Here is a 21,023-nt window from a genome sequence, read left to right as displayed (position 1 = left end):
TAGAAAAGCCGAGACGTTATACGTAGGCGTTTCAGCCATCGGACCCCTTGGGTGCTGCCGAGGCTCAGTCGCGGCGACTTCCGGGGCCTGACGGCAGCCCATTGCCAGTGACAAAGTCATTATTGTCATACTACGTAAAAAAGCATATATGCATACAATATTTTGCGGCCCGCAGTCTGGTTCCCTACGGCCACCACGTCCCACACCTTGCCGAAGCGCTAAAGGGTGTCCATGACGAAAACACCTGCGTCCCGCAGCACGCCGGCTACGTCCAGGGCCGCTAGTACAATGCTGCTGACAGGCAATTACTTCAGGCCGGACAAAAACGGCAAAAATATAATTTTCGCATGGAACGGCAGCAAATTATGTATCGTTAATTTTGAGCTCAACACCTTCCTGAATGAGACCAACCAGATGGCAGCCAAACAGCCGCCGTAAGATTAGCTTGTTGCGACCACAGCACTGCTGTGCCTCCAATAGTTCCCACTGATTCGGTTCGCCCACTGCTTCGGTTTTGCAGCAGGCCAGAACAACGGCAAGCCTCTGTTTGGGGACAACTGAAATGGGGTCTATCGTTGTTGGCCTTATATGGCCAAGACCTCCACCATGTCAGAAGGTGTCGATCGGGATTATAGTCATTGAAAACGGTCCTCTGACAGCCATGGACTCATCACACTTCAAGGCGACTGCGCGAGCTCTAGATCAAAGACAGCCAACAACATTAACAGAGTCATGATTTACCTAAAAAATGTGGATTTCAGGACGTTCAAAAGGCCCCGAATTACCAGGGTGCTCGGAAGCCACGATGGACGCTGATTAGGCTCAGGTGGCCTCGGCTGGAGTGACCGAACAGACACTCTTTGCATGCTTTTTTTTTTACTGCAGAGGTTCCTGGAACGGTCAAAGGAAATCAGAGGGCATAAATGAACCATAAATGTCAGGGCCACGAGCCGCCAAGAACGGCCAAGACAGTTGGGGATTGCAAAACAGTTTCGGCTGAGGGTTTCCTTCTTCATTCAAGTAGCATTACGCGTCTGGATTTGTACGTAATTCCGTTAGCACAGTTTAGAAAAGCAGCGTTGGGACCAGGCGCATTTCAACGCGCGAAAAGACCGTTCAAATGATGCGAACGCGACCTCACATTGACCGGGGACCGTGGCTCCGCGGGACCGAGATATGAGCTGACCAGAAAAATACAGTGTGTTGCGTGCGACCAACAAGATGGAAGCGTTATCATGTGAGTTCTCAGTCATCATCTTGTGGATGGCGCTAAAACATTAAACTCACAGAGCCGGTAACCTGATAGGGCCAGACGCTTCCAGAAAGTCATACCATTGCTGATGAGTCTGTTGGGAGGCCCGTATTTCAAGTCAGTTTAGCAGGCAGAGTTTCACCGATAAAGTGTTCGCGGGCGTAATTCACAAATAAGTCGCTTGCAGAATTGATTGGCTACGGGTCTGCCTAGATTTGTCAATATTCATCAAAACGACTTTGGTTTGCATGCAATGAATAGCAACTTTGGTGGCTGTTTCCAAGCTATTGCAGACAAGCAAGTGTCTTGGTTAGATGTTTGTCATAATAACTAGTGTGTTTTCTCGTGAAGTGTATACTTAAGGCCGTGGCATAGGACAGTGGAAACCCGTTTAGGAAAATAAAACACTGGCCACTTCCCAGCCAATGGCTGGCATCTCAACAGGTCAGGCAGCGTTGAAATCCCATTTTTAAATCGTTAGCGGTCCCTTTTCTTACACTGCATTTTATTCGCGTCGTTTCTTGCTCCGGTCACCCACGTCTGACATCAGTCTAGAGCACTCAAAACCAGTGGCTTGCGCTCCAGAGTGTGTGGCCGGCTGAATACAGCGACAAAAGCTTTTCAGCGTGTCGTCCTCTTGTCGCTGCAACTCCAGTCGGAAAGATCTGCATCCGGTTTCGACCCGTCTGCGCCGGTTTCCCGCCATTAAGTGTTAATCCATACGTTTCCGATATTAATCAAATGTGTAAGGCAATCTTAAGCTGAAACCTTGATCCTACAAAAAATCCAGCCCGATTGAACAGGTTATTTGCAAACGTCCAAAGAGCTTGGCCACACAGTCTGCAAAGAACCTCGTTTCTTGTTGCTAGAACTGCATGAAGCTGCAATCAGAGGTTGCAAAAATGCAAGCCGCTGGAAAGCGTGTCTGGTCAGGTCGGGCTGCGATCGCAAAATATTTTCAAATTTTAATGTTTACTCTGACTGCTGCCTCGCTCATAACCAAGCTATTTGAAAATTGTCACACACTCCCACTGGGCCCAAGGGCAAGCTTTTATTAGCCTGCCTTAGAGTGGAGAAGTGGGCATGCAGTCACATTGCCACGAAGATTATTCGCAGCATCGCTATGATAGCAAGCGCGCTCAGTGCTGCACCACGGCAATAGAAGCGGCATCTAAGAGCGTTGGAACGCAAGCTAGATTATAGACAAGACGGTAGTGTTAGCCGACTTCCTCTGAGAAAAACTGGGAGAATTGATATATGGTTGAGTTGATATTTCGGTCACATGCCTTATCGAAACAATAGCATGGCTAGATGTTTGCCCATAGCATCTAGCTGGTGCGTCACTCAAGCAAAGGAAATGAAATGGGGGCGGGGGGGGGGGGGGGTCAGTAATGCTCAAACATTAAAACATTTCAATCTGGATGTCAAATCAATCCTCGCGACACTAGTGACTCAATGGTGTGTGTTAATGGGATGTGGGCTCGTTTAGCATCTTTTTAACCCCATCTGATCTCGCTTTTATCTTTTTATGCTCCTTGACCTCGACCCAGAGAAAAAAAGGCCGGATCATGAAAAATAGATGTGCCTATATAAAATATAAAAATGTATAAAATAATGAAATAAAATATAATAATATTTAAAAAATAGATGTGCCTAACCATGGGGAAAAGCTTTTTTTAGCCGGATATGATCGGTAAAAATATGACACTTCTGCGAACCAATTGGTGACACAGTTACAAAATTGAAAACAAGTTTCAACAAACAAGATCACATTGCAGCAGATTATCCCAGCTCGGCGAAACTCAAAGCCATTATTGGAGAAACTCAGCGAAACTCAAAGCTATTATTGGCGAAACTCAGCAAAACTCAAAAGCTATATATCAAAGCAAGTATTGGTCTGTACTCGCTAATGCTTACAGCGTGAGCACATGTCGAAACATTGACGTTCCGCTGCATGAGCAAGTTGGGCCACAAAATGCTGCCAAATATAGTAGCTTTAGTCAGGATAGTTTTTAGCAGGTGACAGAAACATACTACAAACTGTACTATATCAATCCTGAAGTCACGATGACACTGCTTTTCCAATGTCCCTCAGATCAGTGTTTTTTTTTTTACAGATTTCTCGGCCAAGATCCACTTCACACACCAAACAGTGTAAAATACCAAATAACTAGATTTATTACGATTCTTAAGAATTGTGACTGCCGGCATCATCTTGCGACGAACGTGATCAGCCTGCCACGAAGCGTTTTAAACCGTTGTGTCATGTGAGACAGATGGGCTTGATTGTTCGCCAAGCGGTGATACGCTCGGTTCAGTGCAAGGCTGTGGGATGCTGTTGGTTGTGTTCATGTCGTCAGGAGCTGACTGGCTAGAAGGACGTGGCTGGTTGTCATTTTCTAGGTAATGGCGTTAAAAAGCCCGGCCCAGGATTATTGTTTGTGGATACCTGAACTGTAGCTTTAGCGGTAAACGGAGCTCGTTGCCGAGACACATGTCAAGAATTCATCCGGCGCTCCCTGCTACTGAGAGGAAACAGCGGGTCTGGGGCAAGAGACCGAGCATCGCTGGTATAGACCTCTCACATTGTCCGCTGTACCTTAGACGTAGCACACTGATCGGAGGACAGGGATGAAATAAAGCGCTTTTGGTTGTCATCATATTGCATATAAATCTACATGAAGGTGCTAGAAATGCTAAAAAATGTCGTTTGGATACCAACAGATCTAAACCCATACAACAGAATTGTATGGGTTTTGCTCTAAACAATTGGGATCATGTTCGGAAGTGCGAGTTCTGCATGGCCAGCGATTACGCCAAAATAATGAAAGTCGCCAACGCTTCAAGCTGATTGTACTATGACGTCACGAAAATAAAACTGATTTGTTCTAGGCGCTTGTAGAACCATGTTATTGATAAGTATATGACCACAGAGATGCATTTTTCCGAAATATGTAGGAAAAAAGAATGAAAGGGGAAGGAAGGAGGGTGCAGGAAGAAAAAATGGCTGAACCTGCCTCCGAAATATATTTATAACAGCTTTGTCCTCAGACTTGACGTCCTTTTTGCAGCTGGAGGTGGGGGTGTAGTTCCTCAAAATCAGTTTTTAAAGCCTGAACCTCCAAATTATAATACATGAAAAATAATGGATAAACATGATAACTAAAATAAGAAACTACATCCCTGGTTGGGAGGCACAATTCCGCTCTGCACACCGCCCCCCCCCCCCCCCCCCCCTCTGACTAGAAAATTACCCGCCTTTATGCTGGCTTTGCTAAGTATGCCTTTATTTCATAATTCTGTTAGGTTAGTCCCGACCTTCATGTAAGATGACGAAACAAAGAAGAGCGCGGCTGACTGTATTTAAAAGGTTACCGGAACCTCCCTGCACATATCTCCCGCGCCTCTCCCCTCTCCCACTGCCGCCGCGCCGGCAGGTCCGAGCGGCAGCCAGCTGACTCAGCCGCCAGACAGGGCTGAGGGCACATCCCACCCGTGTCGGCCGGCCGGCTCGGCGTACACACCGCACACCATCAAGTGTTTGATGGCCAGCGAAAGAAGCCAGCTGCAAATGAGAACTCTCAAAAATGCCTGGTGGTCATGCCGCATTGCATTTAATTTGTCTGCTTTTTGTGGTTTATTGCATTTAGACATAGATTGCAACGGTTTCTGAAAGATTTGATCCCAGGTGACAATTCAGACAGTTCCAAATTTCGTCGGTGACAAAAAAGGCGCCTTTTTACCCCTGTGTCTAACAGACCTCAAGGTCGCATCACTACTTGCATCACACAATTGTCGGAACACATCGTACGTTGCTCGTGGCTAGCCTCAAATAGGCCGAGTGGCGACACGTGATGGCCAGTGCTCTGTTCCGACCTTCCGGCCAGGACTGTGTTTACCGTCCGGTAGTGCAGCACGCTTCGGCACAGTCTAAGATCTTTCCTAGGGCCGTCAGAGGACAATGCACTGGCACGACCTCCGCACTGGTGTCCGCTGACGCCCTCAGAAATGACCTGAAGCCGTACCAGGGCCTGCTGCACTATCGCACGGCTGGCAAGCCCGGGGTTGGAGGGGCGTTGGCCGTGCTGCATCTCCACTTGGCATATTTGAAGCCCGAGGCGTTCATGTTCCGTTCGGTTTGAGATGACGTTAGCGATAGTGAAAAGGGCAGCTATGGCTTGGCTACGCCGGTGGCGAATTAATTTAAAGATGACGCAGCATTCGTCAACTAGGTGAGATGATTGTTTGATCTGGTGGATGAGTTCACTTGGCTAGTGTTGCAGCTTATCTAGATAAAAGAGAGCCGGTGTTTGAGCAAACCAAATGATGAATGGAAAGCCAACACCGGCTGCCCGTTTTACCTTGAACGTTAGCGTTGTCCAAAAGTTGCTTTTGATTTTGCGGAGGGGTGTGCTAATGGTGGATTTTAGTGTGGTTGGTTGCGTTTAAGATCTTCGGAGGCTTTGCAACGAGCGGTGAGAATGGGTTGCAGTAGCTTCTACAGAAGGTGGAAATCCACCGACACGGGGCTAGGACCTGATAGGACGCGTGCATTGGGCACACTTCGTGTTAAGCTGCGTACAAGATAAAATGTGTTCGTCGCGATGATCTTGCGAAGTAATGGTGCGACGTGAACTTCTCCCTACTACATCAATTTGTATTTCCTATGGCTCGATACTTTCTTTTCTCCTTGTTAAGGTCACACACACGGGGACAGCATGGTAAAAGAGAGGCCAGATGGGGTTAATAAAGTGGGCTCATATCACATTGGTGCATACACCATGGAATGACTTTCGTCGTGAGAATTCGTTTCATATTTATTCCGATGCAGTTTAAAATGTTTTTATTTTAGGTACTACTGCCTCTCCACCCCCTCCTCTTTCAAATCGCATTCCTCGTCAGTCATGTGGCACACCAACTAGATGATTTTGTCGGAGATTTGGAAGTCTGCATGATAAGAGAGCACTAAAGGCCTTGTTTCCAGCATTTAAAACGATGTAAATGCCCATTTGTAATGCGTCTTGCTGGTCCCATCAGGGCAGAGTGCACTGAAAAAGTTTTTACAACCAGGAGTCACACTCTACCACCGTATTCGTGGACTCAAAGCTCCTCAGAGGTGTCACATTCCGAAAAAGGGGTCGCTGTGTTACCGTGCAGTCATGCAGGAGTCGGTTGTCTGCGTTGCCGCCGACGCGGAGTCACTTTCAGGTGTACGAATGTTACAACGACCACTATGTGGGGTGTCACGTAATTGACCCCCTGTGGGGGTGTTGCGGACCTCCAAGCTATCAATTGCAGACTCCCATAAGCTTTCCTCTGACCCCCCCCCCCCCCCCCCCAACACCGGGAACTTTCGAAAAGCGGGAGCTGACCACCCGACATTAATAAGAACGCTTTTATAGTGGGATTGACGCCCTCACTAGGAGTTGCCTGGCACATACATCAGACATCTTTGTCGCCATTACGCTTCTCTCTTTGCCATTCATGCTTCAGTGAGCGGCTCAGGGAGCTCAAGACATCACTGGGTAAGAGCATCTACCTACTCATTCTTGACTGTGCTACGGAAAGCTTGTGGGATGACGAATATTCAGAATGCATAGTCATGTGCTTAAGCAAAGCAGTCTGGAATGTCTTCTTGTGTGGGAGCAATCACGCACTATTGACAGCTTTCCTGTGTGAACTGGTGTGCAGATGTTTGCATGTTGGCCCACCCCACCATGGCATTGCTAATGGTTTATTCCAAGATGCCAAGCAATTATGTGCTACTACCATGATTATCATTCACAATTAGTTACAACATGCCGAGGGCATTGCTCAGTGATGCAGCTAAGGTGGGGGGGGGGGGGGGGGGGAGGGAAGCAGCCCCTTCCCCTGGACCCAGATTCTTGCAGCATAGACAGATTCAGACAGAAATTATAAGGTTGCTGTCCAAGCTATCCATGGATAGTCACATTCTCACCAACCTATGCCTCTTTGACAATCCTGGCCATACCCCTGCAATTGCCCTTTATGCAGGAAAGCTTTTATGAGCAGACTGCAGGCAATAATCACAAGTGCTTCAAAAATGGTGCTCCAATTTGGAGGAATGCACCCACCACACACTGGCACTTTTAAAGAAATTCCCACCTTGTTTTAGGACCCAAATGTTGGATTGGGTCAGAAACCATCGCGAAGCCAATTCTGGAGGAACACATGTTATTGTGAGATGGCATATTCAAGCAGTTTGTCACCGATTTTTGATCCACCAGATTTGTTCACATTGCTGGCTGGGTTTGTTGAAACATATTTACACAATTAAGATGAACTTCTTTAACAGCTAATGACTTGAATAATTATCTATCATATCTGCCACTTAAGAATCAATTCACTTCGGGCTCACAGCAAGGTTGAGATTTAGGTATACTTAACCATGGCACAACTACCTAAGGCACCTTGAATTGCGTACATGTCTGTGTCTTGCACAAGGTATAGTATTTTAATTATGCATGCAACATGTTTGTGATACATCATTTACATGCAGCCATAAAGCTTACATTAAATTATGAACCAGCAGCAAATGATGCATTCAAATATAACAGCTTCTCTGCACCCATCATTCATTCAGAGTTAAACTAAGCCATGTGATCTACCTCTGCATCTTTTCATTATCAAATTCTGAATGCAAGATGATGAATGTCCCTGAAAACTCCTCTTGTATAGTTAGACATGTTGTCTGTTTTAAAAACATCAGTTGATGACTAGTATAGGGTAACAACAAAGGCCATGACCACATCTACCCCATATTTCCTTGGTGAACCCGAGGATCTGATATCTTTGCTGATCATGTTTAGGATATGTTCACTGAAGAAGCGCTACAAGTTACAATTTAGACTTGTGGCCAATAGGGAAGAAGACAACGAATGGTATCAAACAGCATGCTATGTAATGAGAAACGAGTGATCCCTTTAAACCTGAACTGTTATTATGTGCATGAGCCTTGACCCGACCTGTTTGTAAAGCGTCTTGTATGAAATCCTTATTGTATGAATTTCACGGTGTCACTTGGGTATTGAACAACCATGGTAATGTTTGCTTTGAGAATATGCACCATTCCAATTTCTTTTTCAAATATTATCGATTTGTACGCCGTTTTTGTGCGGGTAAACACAATGCAGTCAGGCCCGGCACGGGCTTCTCATGCCTCCTGCAGTCAGTTTCGGCTATTTTTGGTTCTCTATCGGTTATTGACCTGGTAAATGCCAGTCCCAATCAATTGGTCAATCCGTGTGGTAAGCCCATTTCGGTTCGGTCCAGTCCGGTCTCGCTGTGCCTCGCGCTTTAATGTCTGGGTATGTCTTCTTCCATGCTTCATTGTCAGGGTGGGTCCCATCGGTAGCCACGCCCCTTTAGTTGCTGAGCCGGGAGGGGACGTGCAGTTTGTCTCCCCCCCCCCCCCCCCCCCCCCCCACTCCCTGCCCACCACGAAATTATGGACCGCTTCCGCCACTGACACCAGTGATTCCAAGGAGCTGTCAAGCACGTCAACGCTGTAAAAATCCGGCGCTGCACGTCTGGTCCTGATATCTTACCATGTTTAGGAACAACAGCAATGCTGTGAAACGTAGCGCGTAGGCTGTTAATTTGTTCCGCCCCAGAGTAAAGATTCAATATTTTGTCTGTCTTCAGTGAACTGTTTGAAAATGTGAGGCGTCCTTATTGTCCCCCTGGCCCTCGTTATGCCTTGTGAAAGGTCATCCGGTTGACAAGAACTGAATATTGCAGAATTTGGTCATCTTACAACCCATGTATACCGTTGCACAATGTGCTTAAATTCCACTGACATCCGACAGGATGCCGATTATGGCATAAATGAAGGTTTTGTTTTCTCCCTCTACGTAAATGCTTAGTTAGATGTATTTAAGCTGCATCACGTGGTACCCACTCACCTCGGCTGGCCGGGCCAGGCCCTACCTAATCCTATTTGCTACAGGCCAGTCAGTGGCACCCCACCTATTTCACCCATAACGCTGTGTCCGTCGTAATGCTTGTGGGAAGATCACTACATCGGCGGGACAGTCTATAAAATTCTTGCCTTTCTAGTCGTTCCAGAAAAAATAAAATAAAACATAATTACCTTTCTATGGCTGTTCCACTTAAACAAAATCTAACACATAAGGTTTGGTTATTTATTTGCTTGATTCGAAAGGTGCTGTGCATTAAATTCCAGCTTAGATACACCTCTTCCGAAACTAGATTTCTGCTTTCAGGGAATGTTTCACATTTGCTGATATTAAAGCAAGCATCAGGTATGATAAAAATTTCATCCGCAACTACTGGTATACCCTTCAAGTGGAGCAGACTGCTCTAGACAGCACAATTACCTGTTTAGTAAATACGCTTCTCAATGCGTCATAGGTTTGATTATATCATCGTACCTCGCACAACATTGATTGAGAGGCAATTGACGGCTATTTCGTCTGGAAATCGCACTCACGAACGCCAGCTGTGTACGCCTCAACAATTATATTTGTCTCTGCCTCGATCGCCGCATGGCTTATGACTTACGGGTTATAGACTGGCAGAATTATGTTATTATGACGTCATGAATTCGAAGATGACTTTAAAATGCTGTCCCCCTTATGCCTTCCCACTTTCGCGGGCGTGTACCTCAGAAACTACAGGGATTTAGGTCTCAAGAAGGGTAGAATTGTGAACAGCACCGAAAGGTCTTCAAGATGGCTATTGCAGTTCAAAACGCCGTATGAATGTGGAACACTATTTAATCGAGAAAAGTCCAGAACTTAATAGAATGCCGCGATTTGCCAAGGCTGTAACATAGTCCCCCCCCCCCCTACAAAAAGAGTCCATGATGCAGTGGCGCTTATTTCCTTTTGCCCGAAAAATACTCTGTTATGCGATGGTGTTTCCCACATTATTTATAACGTCGGGAGCGTGTTTTAAGTGATTATAGTATTTGCGTTCGTGTTGTAAACGTTGAATTTGTCACGCATAACATAGTGTGACATCTGCGTGGTAATGTGCTGCATTCGCCTGCTACGCGCCATTTCCGGATGATGGGTGACGGGGGCCGTTGGTGAAGCCGGAGTCGTAGTCGGTCCAGGATGAACAATTAAGACGCTCCCGGGTGGCCGGCTTGATACCCTTCGCTCGGGTTGGGGGGTCAATTTGACCCCCCTGAGATCTTGGGAACTAAGAAAGCTGGAGACACCAAATTTGCAGTGTGTGTGTTGACCTGTACGTGAACTCACTTCGGTCAAAGTTTGAGATCACTAGGTCATGACCTTCGGGTCAAATAAGGTAAAACGAGGTCAAATTTCGGGTTGATCATTTGAATAAGGGACAAAGATTACGCTTGGCAGTATGTTTTAAAAAATGTCGACCTGGGTCATCTGAGGCCAGTGACCTTTCATGGACTCTTAGAAGTCCATTGAATATGTATGATGCGGTTCCTGTTATCAGTGATTTAAAGAGCACCGGAAAATACCCCATACAGCAGTAGCAATAAAAGAGCGATAGCAATACAGCAATAAAACAAGTTTGTAACCTTGGTCTAACCTTCATACCTGACCTTCTCAGAGGTGTATAGCATCTCAGCATCTCAGAGGTGTACAGCTTCGTCAAACACTCCGTTGCTGCATCAGATTGAACGATTGCCTGGAGATTGACTGCTGAAACCATGGCCTGACTTTGACCTGCCATGGGTCAGTGACCTTGCAAGGCACATTCATATTTGCTCACACCAAACGATCTGCTATTCAATTGTGAACAGCCGTGCAAAATTTTGCGCGGCTACGCCGCGCCGTTCGGAAACCATTCTGGAAAAACCTTCAGGGGGTCAGTTTGACACCCACCCGAGCGCGTGTAAACATTTTGTACAGATAAATTTCAGAATTAAACGTGGAACTGCGCCTCGAAAGACAGTCCTTCGCAAGACAGCGCCAATGAACATGTGTATGGGAGGCTGTGCCGCCACTCCGACTCGGAAAGAAGCAGTTATGTCGTGTTTTGTCCTGTACCTGCGTGCTCGTTCTGCGGCGTACTGGTAGGGCCGTCCGGCTCGTCCACGGGACCTTGGCCGGGCCAATTCGCTCGCCGCCCTGCTCAGCTGACGGGCGCCAATTGATGGCTGTCCCCAGTGCCGTCAGTGGCCGGGCCGCAATACAAGGCCGAATGCAAATCACTCGATCAACGATTCGATGGGTGTGTTTTGACCGAGCAGCAGGCCATGTTAAATGTATGCCCATCTCGTGGATCATCAGCTCACCGCCTCCGCGTCCGTCGCCCAGCCCTGCAGCATGCTGGACCTGCGCAGGGGAGCCGGTGTGGGCGCTATATTGGGGGCGCCGCTAGCGGTGCCACGCCTCAGAAAAATCATAACCTGCCTATCGTTTGCCGACGTCGCCGTTGGTCAGATAGTGTTAAGCCTGTGGCTCCGATTTAACGCGCGTTTGAAATTGTAGCAAAATCGGCATTTTTGAGTTTCCCGTTAATCAAATGAGGGGCTATTAATTTATAGCTCTACTTGCATTGCAATGTCGCCGGCAAACCAAGCCCAAGGCTTATGCGCCTGTGCTGGGTAGGTTGTTATCGCTGTTTGCTTGCTCTGGCCATGTAAAATGTTGCCCCAAATCGTAAGAAGGACCTACAGACCGGTGTACCAATGGTATGAGCTCCAGCCCGCGTAATAGCCACTGCGCATGAACTCCCACCTCTGCCAACACAAGCGTGGTTTTCGTCATCGTCCAACGGCATTAGTTGGCCCAGTAGTTATTGCAGACCCAACTCGCCGAGATGTGGCTCCGATTTAACTCGCGTTTGAAGCCTTACAGCAAAATCGGCATACTTGAGTTTCCCGTTAATCAAATGATGTGGCTATTAATTTGTAGCTCGATTGCATTGCAATGTCGCGGGCAAACCAAGCCCAAACCAACAGACTGCATGGAGGTTGGCTGGGAGGTGTAAATGACAGCTTGAAGGAAATGTTTCGCTTTTGGAGATATTGCAACATGTCACATTTGGAGATATTGAGGCAACCTTCAGACATGATGAAACAAGCTCACCTTTAACCATTGGTATCCTTTTCAAGCGGCAAATATTGTCCTACACGGCACAATTCTCTGCTTGGCAAGTATGTCCTCAATGCGTCATGGTTTGATCACGTAATCGTGCCTTGCACAACATTGATTGAGAGCCAATTGACGTCCGTTATGCCTGGAAATCGTGCTCATGAACGCCAGGTATGAACGCCCCGACATACATTTCTTGGCCTTGATCGCTGCATGGCTTATGGCATGGCGGGATTTGAATGACGTTATTATGATGTCATGAATGCCAAGGAGACTTTAAAACGTATCTCAGAAAAAAGAGGGGCCTAGGCGTTAAAAAGGGCAGAATTGTTAAACAGCACTGAAAGGTCTTCATGATGGCTGTTTCAGCTCAAAACCCCGTGTAAACATGGAGCACTGACTTGAAAAAAAAATGTATTGAACGCCGTTCCTGAAAACTACGTAACGTGGGAGCAGCGACCGCAAAGATGTGTGCTCGTGATAAGCTGCAGTGTGGTGAGCTAGGTCGCCTGGGACGTCAGTGGAAGATAAAGCAAGCTCGGATGTGGCTGTGCTCGTAATAAATGGCAATAGAAAGCAGTCTGTGTGACTGGGGTTTGTATTCAGCGTGAACTGTACGCCTTTCCAGACTCTCCGCCACTCGCACTGAGCTTTGGGCCGTGCCAGAAAACCCGCATGTTCCTCCCACTCACGGCGTCCGCCTGTCGCTGACTTGGCTGCTGTCGTAGCGGGTAACAGCACTGCGACAGCATTTCTCTGCGCACCGGAACCGGCGCAGTTTGCACATAGGCAGCTCCCCGAATTGGCTTCTATTGCCGCGCTGGTAGCGCAGTCAGGGGGTGCTCGTGCTGTTGTGGTACTGACCGGTCTTATATCGGGGCTTCCGATTAGCCGAGCTGGCAGCAACAGCCGGCGGGTGCTGCAGACGACCTGACGCCAACCCGGGTGTCATATTTGGCGATCTTTTGTAGAACTGGTGGTTTTCGAATTTCTGTAGGTGATGTGCCGTCAATAAGGCAGTTTGTGATACTTATCCGTTTTGAGGGCCACAGAGGACTTTGCAATGCGTGCGGGGCACGACTCCAAATGTTTCTCTTAGCACGCCGCAAACACGAACAACTTGTGTCGCGCATATCGACATCGTATCTTTCCAATGTATTTATATGTTCGCGTCGACATGTACTTTTTCATTGCTTACTTATTTTCACGTGCACATTATTTGGCTGCACTGAAGTTAAGAAAAGGGTGTTCTGGTGCCCCCTTGAGTATGCCACTAGGCGACGATATTCGTTTTCCAGCCACGAGTGCAGAATGTCATATGGCGGTTGTCGCAGCGGCCACACCAAAACATTTACTTGGTTACAGATGAGTGAAGAAGGCCAAGCTTTCCCACTGGCCTAAGGCAGCGCTGACGACCCAACCAGAAGTATGCGCGATAAAAGCATGGAATCAGGTTAACTGGCAGGCACGCAGGGCGTGAGGGAAAGTGCTGCTGCAACTGATCGACTCAATGTGTTAACAATCCGTCGGGATTGGAAGGGAGGTACACGATATTACCGCCATTGCGAACGGCTCAAATCGACGCACCAATACGTTTATGCTAATCACAATGGAGATCAAGGTTTCGACCGGAGGACGCCCGCCTCTCCACAGAGCCTTCAGAGGGTCCTGTCAACTTGGAAACATCGGTGAAGGACAATAAGAATGTCTGTGGTCCAGGGTTATTTTGTTCGTCTGTCTTGGCTACCAGTTTTCATTGCTGCGCTGTAACAGGTGACTCTGCGGTGCCATTTGTTGTTCTTATCGTGTGGTGAACATGCAGCTGTTCCATATGATCCGACTGTGCTAAGTCTAACGACCGCTATCAGACGTGACATGGTATAGCCCGTTTTGGCTATCGTCTCCACCACTAGGGGCGCAGCCAGGATTTCCGTGAGGGAGGGACCCGGAGCTCGGTGGATGCGTAGCAGGCCGATTTTTAACTTTTTGTCTGGAACCCTCAATGGGGAAAAACGAGAAACCTGTACGTGAGGGTGGGGGCCGAGCCCCCGGGACTCGTTCCTGGCTGCGCCCCTGCCCGCCGTATATTCTGCTATCTGGTCCGGCGGGTGGGTGCAGCCGGCCGGCGCCCGATCTGAGGAACGCTGAATATGAAGTCCGGCTGAGGTTGTGTGCAGGAGAGAGGCGGGGGGGGGGGGGGGGGGTAAGCCTTCGCATGTCGGAAGGGCCATGACCATTTTGCATTAGTTTCCGGTCAAAGCCCATATAATCGATGTTCAGCTTTCACAAGGTTTGGTGAACTAGGAACTTGTGGAACTGGGAGGCCCACCATGGCCCCCTAGTTCCCGCGCTTCTGGCGTTGGGCCTCCCCGTAGATTCTGCATGAGATGTCGAACAGGTGGTCCTAGTGTATCCTCAGCTATTCGATGGTAATGTGACATGTGGTGGAAAGGGGTCTGGATGTCTGCTGAAGAGTGCGCGGGAAGATTTGAAATGATATATATATATATATATATATATGTGTATATATATATATATATATATATATATATATATATATATATAATTCTGTCTTAGGGCAAATCAACCGCACTCATATGTCATACGGCCCTGTTATTTGCTACAAGCTGTCTGACGGTCGAAGCACGGCATCGAAACCCAGCAGAGAGTTACTACGATAAAATATCAACAAGGTCGTCTGTGACGACATCCACCTGAAGCTGTGGTAGTGAAGGGAAACATCTGGCCTTTTCGGTGTCCTGACTCCGAAATGTTGTGACAATGTGTTTAATGTTTTAGCTCGATTGCACATACTGCGTCATCTCCCAACAGATGGTGTATATGTTTTGGGTTGGTGCGACCAACACGGAACCGGCAGGAAGTTTTGAAAAATTATTGGGGGGAATGTATCACATTTGAAAATGTGGAAGCAAGCGTCAGATTTAATATAATAAGCCCACTCACAACAAGTAGTAAACTTTTAAGCGGAAAAGGCTGCTCCAGATAGCACAAATTTTCTATTAAGTAAATATGCTCGTCAATGCGTCATTGTTTGATTACGCCATCGTGTCATGCACTACAGTGATTGAGAGTCAGTTGACGGTCGTTTTATCTGGCAATCGTGCGCACGAATACCAGATATGAACGAATCCGACAATTATATTTTTATTTCCCTTGATCGCTACAATGCAGCTGATTCAGTGGCAGGATTTGAATGACATTATTAGACGTCATGGGTGCCTGGGTGACATTGAAATAGTCTCCCCGAAAAAGTCTGCACATCCCCGTGGGCGTATAGCTTAGAAACTCGAGAGATGTGTGTCTTAAGAAGGGCAGGACTGTGAACTCCACCGAACGACCTCCAAGATGGCTATTTCAATTCGAAACCCCATGCACATGTGGAGCACTCGCTTTGATGGCAGCGTAAACAGCCGTAGTCGTGCGGCAATAAAGGAGAGACTTTACAGAACTGGAAGTGAGGCGTAACAGAATTTGTCGTCAGTGAGTGCTCAAAACACCGACAGAACACCGACAGGGTCCGTGTCGAAACGCCAGCAGACTGGGAGGCGCGCGTTTTCCAAGAAGTCCGCCGCTGCTGCAGCCACGTGCGGCAGCCCCGGCGTGATGCGATGGCTGCCGTTTCAGATGGCGCTCTATCGCTGGACCTGCACTCGTCGCTGTGCGAGCCGGAGGAGCCAGTGCCAACGGTGATACTCTCGCCAAATGCCGCCCCTCTGCTGGCTCTGCCGCCGGACGACGGCGGCGCCGCGCTGCCGTCGTCGGCCGCCGCCGCCAGCGCCTCGACGCTCGACTTCACCGCGGCACCGCTGATGCCGATATAGGCCGCTGACGTCATCACGACCGGCGACATCGCAAATCCCAACCAGCCCCCCCCCCCCCACCCCCCCCCCCCCCCTCCACCGCCGCCGGTAGTTGGCGCGCTGGCCGAGAGGAGGCGCTCCGGCGGACGTCCGCCGCACCGCTGCCAGCGCCCCCTGCCCAGTGCGGCGCCACCAGTGCCGGACCTGGGGGTCGCGCGTGTTAACGACAAGCGTTCACCCCAGCATCGCACTGACCGGACCAGCAGCCGGTGGCCGGAGGCCGACAGGCACTTGTGCCGCGGACGTCCTCGCGTGACGCCGCCGCTATAGCTGTCACACGCAGACACGCTGCCCCTGCCGCTTACCAGTCGTGTAAGGGTGCCCGCCAACCCCTGATCCGCGATAGCGAGACCCAGGGTGACCGCGTACGTGATGGGCTACCTGAAGACGGCGTGTGCGGCCTCAGCCACCCGCCCGCCTGATGTTCCCCATCACCGCTCGCGCGGGCTCGGCGCCGCTCTCGATTTCAGGTTGAGTCGAAGGGCTGCGCCGTCGAGGCAGCTGCGTGTCGCTTCACAGCCCAGCAAGTCTCGGCGCGATGGACGCGCGCACAGGCGCTCACGCTTCTAACCGGGACGGGTCCGCTGGCCCCGCTCCAAGCTGGGGGCGGTGCCCTCGGGGCAGGGGGCGTCCCCACACCGCCCCCGGGCTATGAGCGGACATCAGCGCGGATGTGGTTCTCTATCGATAGGTGTAGATGCCCCGCGAGTGGTGTTACTGACGCCGGGCGCTGTTGGTCGTATGCTTTGGTGCTCGGTGGAATCAAACGGGTCTGTCGCGCTGTTGGTTGTTGAGCCGGGCCCTGCGCAGGGTGCAGCAGCGGAGGTGCTGAGGTGTTTGTAGTCCGCAGGCACCCAGCTAACACCTGGGACGGCATGTGGGTTGATGCGGCAGGGGTGAAGTTTCAATATGCTTCGAGTTGGACATGTTGTCGGTTTGTTTCATAACTGTCCACCGTAGTCATGTCCTCAACTAATGTCTCAAGGTCTCGGTGACGATCGTCACATATCTGAAAGTCGCCTTCTCCGCTCTTGAAATATTCTACTGACAGTTTTTGTATCAAGGGAGTGAACAATCAAAACATGGGCCAGTCAAGCCAATCCCGGCTTGTATCGGCTGTTTGCTGGCCTGTTGAGTGCAGACGAGGGAATGCAAGGAAGAGGTATTGCGATTCCCTGGGGTTAATTCGGGCTTGACTTGCAAAACTAGCATGTTTGCTGCAACGTTTCCAAGCCGTTGGGATGAGCGAGCGCGATTACCGTATGTGTGTCTAGATATCCAGTTGTCTTGTTTCTGGACTGTTGTTGTATTCGTGGTGCATCGTGTGTTGCTTCAGATGTTTAAGTTAAGTGGAGGTTTTTCACATTCCTCTGCAGTGGCTCGCGTAGGCCACATATTTGAAGGCAGATGCAGACTGCTCAAACTTGCTGGACGATGATGCTTATCAGGCTAGTTGCATTTGGTTCGGTTTACTTACAGCGTCGCGCTCAGATTCTAAAGGAAGTCGAGTTCAATGGAGATTTTGGTGTTGGTCGGTCATCAACGTCGACCATCTGCGCTGTGCAGATGATCGATGCCCGGATATCGACTTAAGTCGCGTTCGGATTCTCATTGCAGTGGAGTAGGTGTCCATATATTGACTTCATTCGCCAAAATGCTTCCCATTTTCAAATCCGTCCAGCTCAACCCAAACCCAGCGATAGAGGCTGGTTACGCCGAAACAGCAAGCGACAAAAGTAGCGATTTTCAACGCAACTTTCACCACGAGCGGCCGAAAAGTGAGACCCAAAGTAAAGCAAATTTCCCAGACACAAGTCACTCTTAGAAAATCAAGTCTTTATGAAAGGCGAACTGTGGGAAGTCACGCTCTCTCAGTCTTCACGACGATAAATTGGAACCGCGACGTTCACACATGGCTATGTGAGCAAGTAATGGACGTTTATCCCGCCCTTGGTTTTGAAATTGATTTCCACTTTTCATGATTTTGTTATTTTTGTATTTTGTGTTCCACAAACAAAACGCTTTGAGGCATATGTGTAGGACCTGTGAACGGAATTTTTAGATGACTTATGACACATTTTAAGGTGCTGATTTTCGGAAGCACCCGTGTCCGACATTCACCTGCATTCGACGATTACCTGACTGGCGCAGAAGTACATTCAAGTGGGATTAAATCAAACGGAACTCAGGTGAAGTACCCGCACGGAAATCGTCGATCACGGTCGGATCGGATCGGCAGATCAGATCAGCTGGTCGATCAGCAGATTGGATCAACAGATTGGATCAGCAGGCCAGACCAGTAGATCGAATCAGCAAATCGGATCAACGGATCGGATCAGCGGATTGGATAAGCAGATCGCATCCCGCTCTGCGCCATAGCTGGCGGAGAGCGGAGATTGTGCACCATCTTGCTCACCGTTGGGGGCGATTCTGCAGCGTTTCGGCGATGACACCTTGCCGCTGTGATCACGCGATCATAAATGGACGCCGACGCAGGCGGATGTCGCGGGTAATGACTGGGGTGTGCAGTTCGGGGCGTTTTCGCCATCACGTGTCCTCGACCAGCTGGTAGCGCTTGGGATTGAGAGGAAGAGATCGGCGCAGTGTAGGTAAAGTGAGCGGAGCTGATGCAAAACTAGCTGAGGTGAACGGCGTCTGTGGATGGCTTCGGTTTTTCATACAACTGCGATCTTAAATGTCTCTCTTTGAGCTTGAAAAGACGCGTTGCTGGGGCTAAGGTTGGTCTTAAGTTAGGGGAGGAGGCAGGGGAGATCGAACCTCTCAACTTGCAGCTGGTTCTCGAACTTGCAGCTGAGTTCTCGGACTTGCAGCTGAACCCCCTCCCTCAGCCGTCCTGTTACAGCTGCAGCTGATCTCTGCCGGCTGCGGGAAAGCTCAGCTGTAATTTCGGGAGGTGGGGGCTCTGCGTGCTGAGAGCTCTCCCATCTTGCAAAATATGTCTCCAGATGGAACCTAATCCAACATCAGACGTCGGGATGAGGACAATCTCATGAACACAGGCAGGAAATTATACAATGTTGGGAAAAATCGGTTTCAAAGGCGAGGACTGTATCCAATCTGTTCTGCCTTTCTCCCACTTAGCTCACATCAAGAAAACGTACAGCCGTTAGTTTCTCTAAATGACAAAATGAAGCAGCCTTAATACCGGCAAATTTAGCATTTTGATAAAACCTTAAGCCCACCAACCACGGACAGAGCATCCCCACCTGACTGCAAAACTTAGTCCCCTCTTCCTCGATTCCAGTTTCCCTTCGGTTCGCGATTCATGGGTACGGCACATGTCTGTGATCAGGGGGAGAGTTATTCCTGCGACGGGACGCATGGCGAATAGATAGACTTTACGTCACGACGCATCGTGCTCACCTGTCGTTAGTTCGGAACGACAGTTGCCGAGTTCCGTTGACTAGAATGTGATTCTGGTGACGCTGGCTGTGAGCGGCCTCCGACAGGGTCACGACCCGGCAACGGGCGCGGACATGCCTCTGCATACGCTCCAGCTATCCTGGCGCGGAGGCGAAGCGTCAGCTGGGTGCCGTCCGCCGGCGCGAGAGCTGTGCGGCGGACAGGCGATAGGCCAAAAATGGACACGTCATGCGGGTACAGCATTGCTCACGTTAGGCTCGTTCACAGCTTAGCGGCACGACTGTGGCTTTATGTAGCCTCTGGACGCAACCTGAGTCGTCGGGCTCCCCACCGCGCCCCAGACCAGACCTGGGCGCGTAAGCATGTACCTGGAGTGCGGCTGTCTGGACGCTGTTATCACCGTCTCATCAGGCGGAAGGCAGCTATCACAGGCGGAAGGCCGCAGTTGTGCAAGAAATTTTGCTGCGTAGCGTTGCTCGGGCTCGATTGTTGTTGGTAGCGGGTACAATGCTGCCACGGTCGACGGCGGGCGGAAACGGCTTGGTGGTCGCTGACGGGTGGCATGGCCCCTGGGCCGCCTGGTACGGAAGCGGTCCGCGGAGACATAATTCTGCGCGGCTGTTGTGTGCAACACAGATTCGACTGCGAATGTTCGAAATTCATTTCACAAGCTGACCACAACAGCTCAGCACACACACCGTGCGGTATCTCAGGCGTTGTCTAACGCGATGTGTAATGTCAAAATGATTGTGTCAATGTGTCATGTCAGATTGTGAGAGCTGGCTCGCCGTTTTTCGTCGAGGCGTCACGGAGAGGCGATAAGGTGCAGTCATCAGGTCAGAGCCTGATCGTGTCGATTGTCATCATGCACGAGCATGGGCTGCCCAGTGGGCACGGCGGTGGTGGGAACGGATATCCGTTGAATGTGTCGGCTCGAGCTGTTTCATCACCGCGGCGCTGTGTATCGATATCTAGAAATCCCTGCACACAACCAACTATTCGCGTTCGTCGTGTGCTGGTTACTAACATGTTGACGAGAGCCCGCTGAGTGCTGGACCTCTGCCACTCCACGCGCACAGGTTCGCGACGGGAATGTGCCCCAGCCCTGTCCTGACGATCCAGGTTGAAAGCCTGCCAACGCCTCGTTCGTTGCATTGTTGAAGCGCGTCCCAAGAAGTGTTCCAACTTGACTTCACCTGTCTGGAGCTGGGGAAAGGCGTGTCCCGAGCCAGGGCTGATCGTCCACGTGTCGTAAGCGACCCGTTGCAAAGCAAGAATACATACGGCGATGGTATCTGCTTTAGTTCTGGTGCTGGTCTCCATAAATAGCTTTCCGTGTTGCGTGTGCCGGACATTTGAGGGAACTTGCCCCCCCCCCCCCCCTCTTCTGCGCCATTCTCGCACCTTCCGCTTCACGTCTGTCGTGTTCTTTCAACCGTG

The 21,023-nt window shown here is 49.6% G+C and overlaps 1 protein-coding gene across 1 annotated transcript in view; it reads left to right on the top strand.

The window, feature by feature from the left end:
* Positions 1-16,160, top strand: part of LOC119089304 (UPF0461 protein C5orf24 homolog) — a 35,000-nt gene extending 18,840 nt beyond the window's left edge. Inside the window, exon 4 of the mRNA XM_037211969.1 lies at positions 15,964-16,160. Within this exon, the coding sequence (XP_037067864.1) occupies positions 15,964-16,160 (197 nt within the window). The remainder of the gene's footprint in view (positions 1-15,963) is intronic.
* The last annotated feature ends 4,863 nt before the right edge of the window (positions 16,161-21,023 follow it).

The sequence above is a fragment of the Pollicipes pollicipes genome, unplaced genomic scaffold, assembly GCF_011947565.3.
Source record: "Pollicipes pollicipes isolate AB1234 unplaced genomic scaffold, Ppol_2.1 Scaffold_3087;HRSCAF=3621_pilon_pilon_pilon, whole genome shotgun sequence".
NCBI lineage: Eukaryota > Metazoa > Arthropoda > Thecostraca > Pollicipedomorpha > Pollicipedidae > Pollicipes > Pollicipes pollicipes.
The sequence above is the reverse complement of the archived record's forward strand: the minus strand, read 5'-3'. Positions and strand labels throughout refer to the sequence as shown.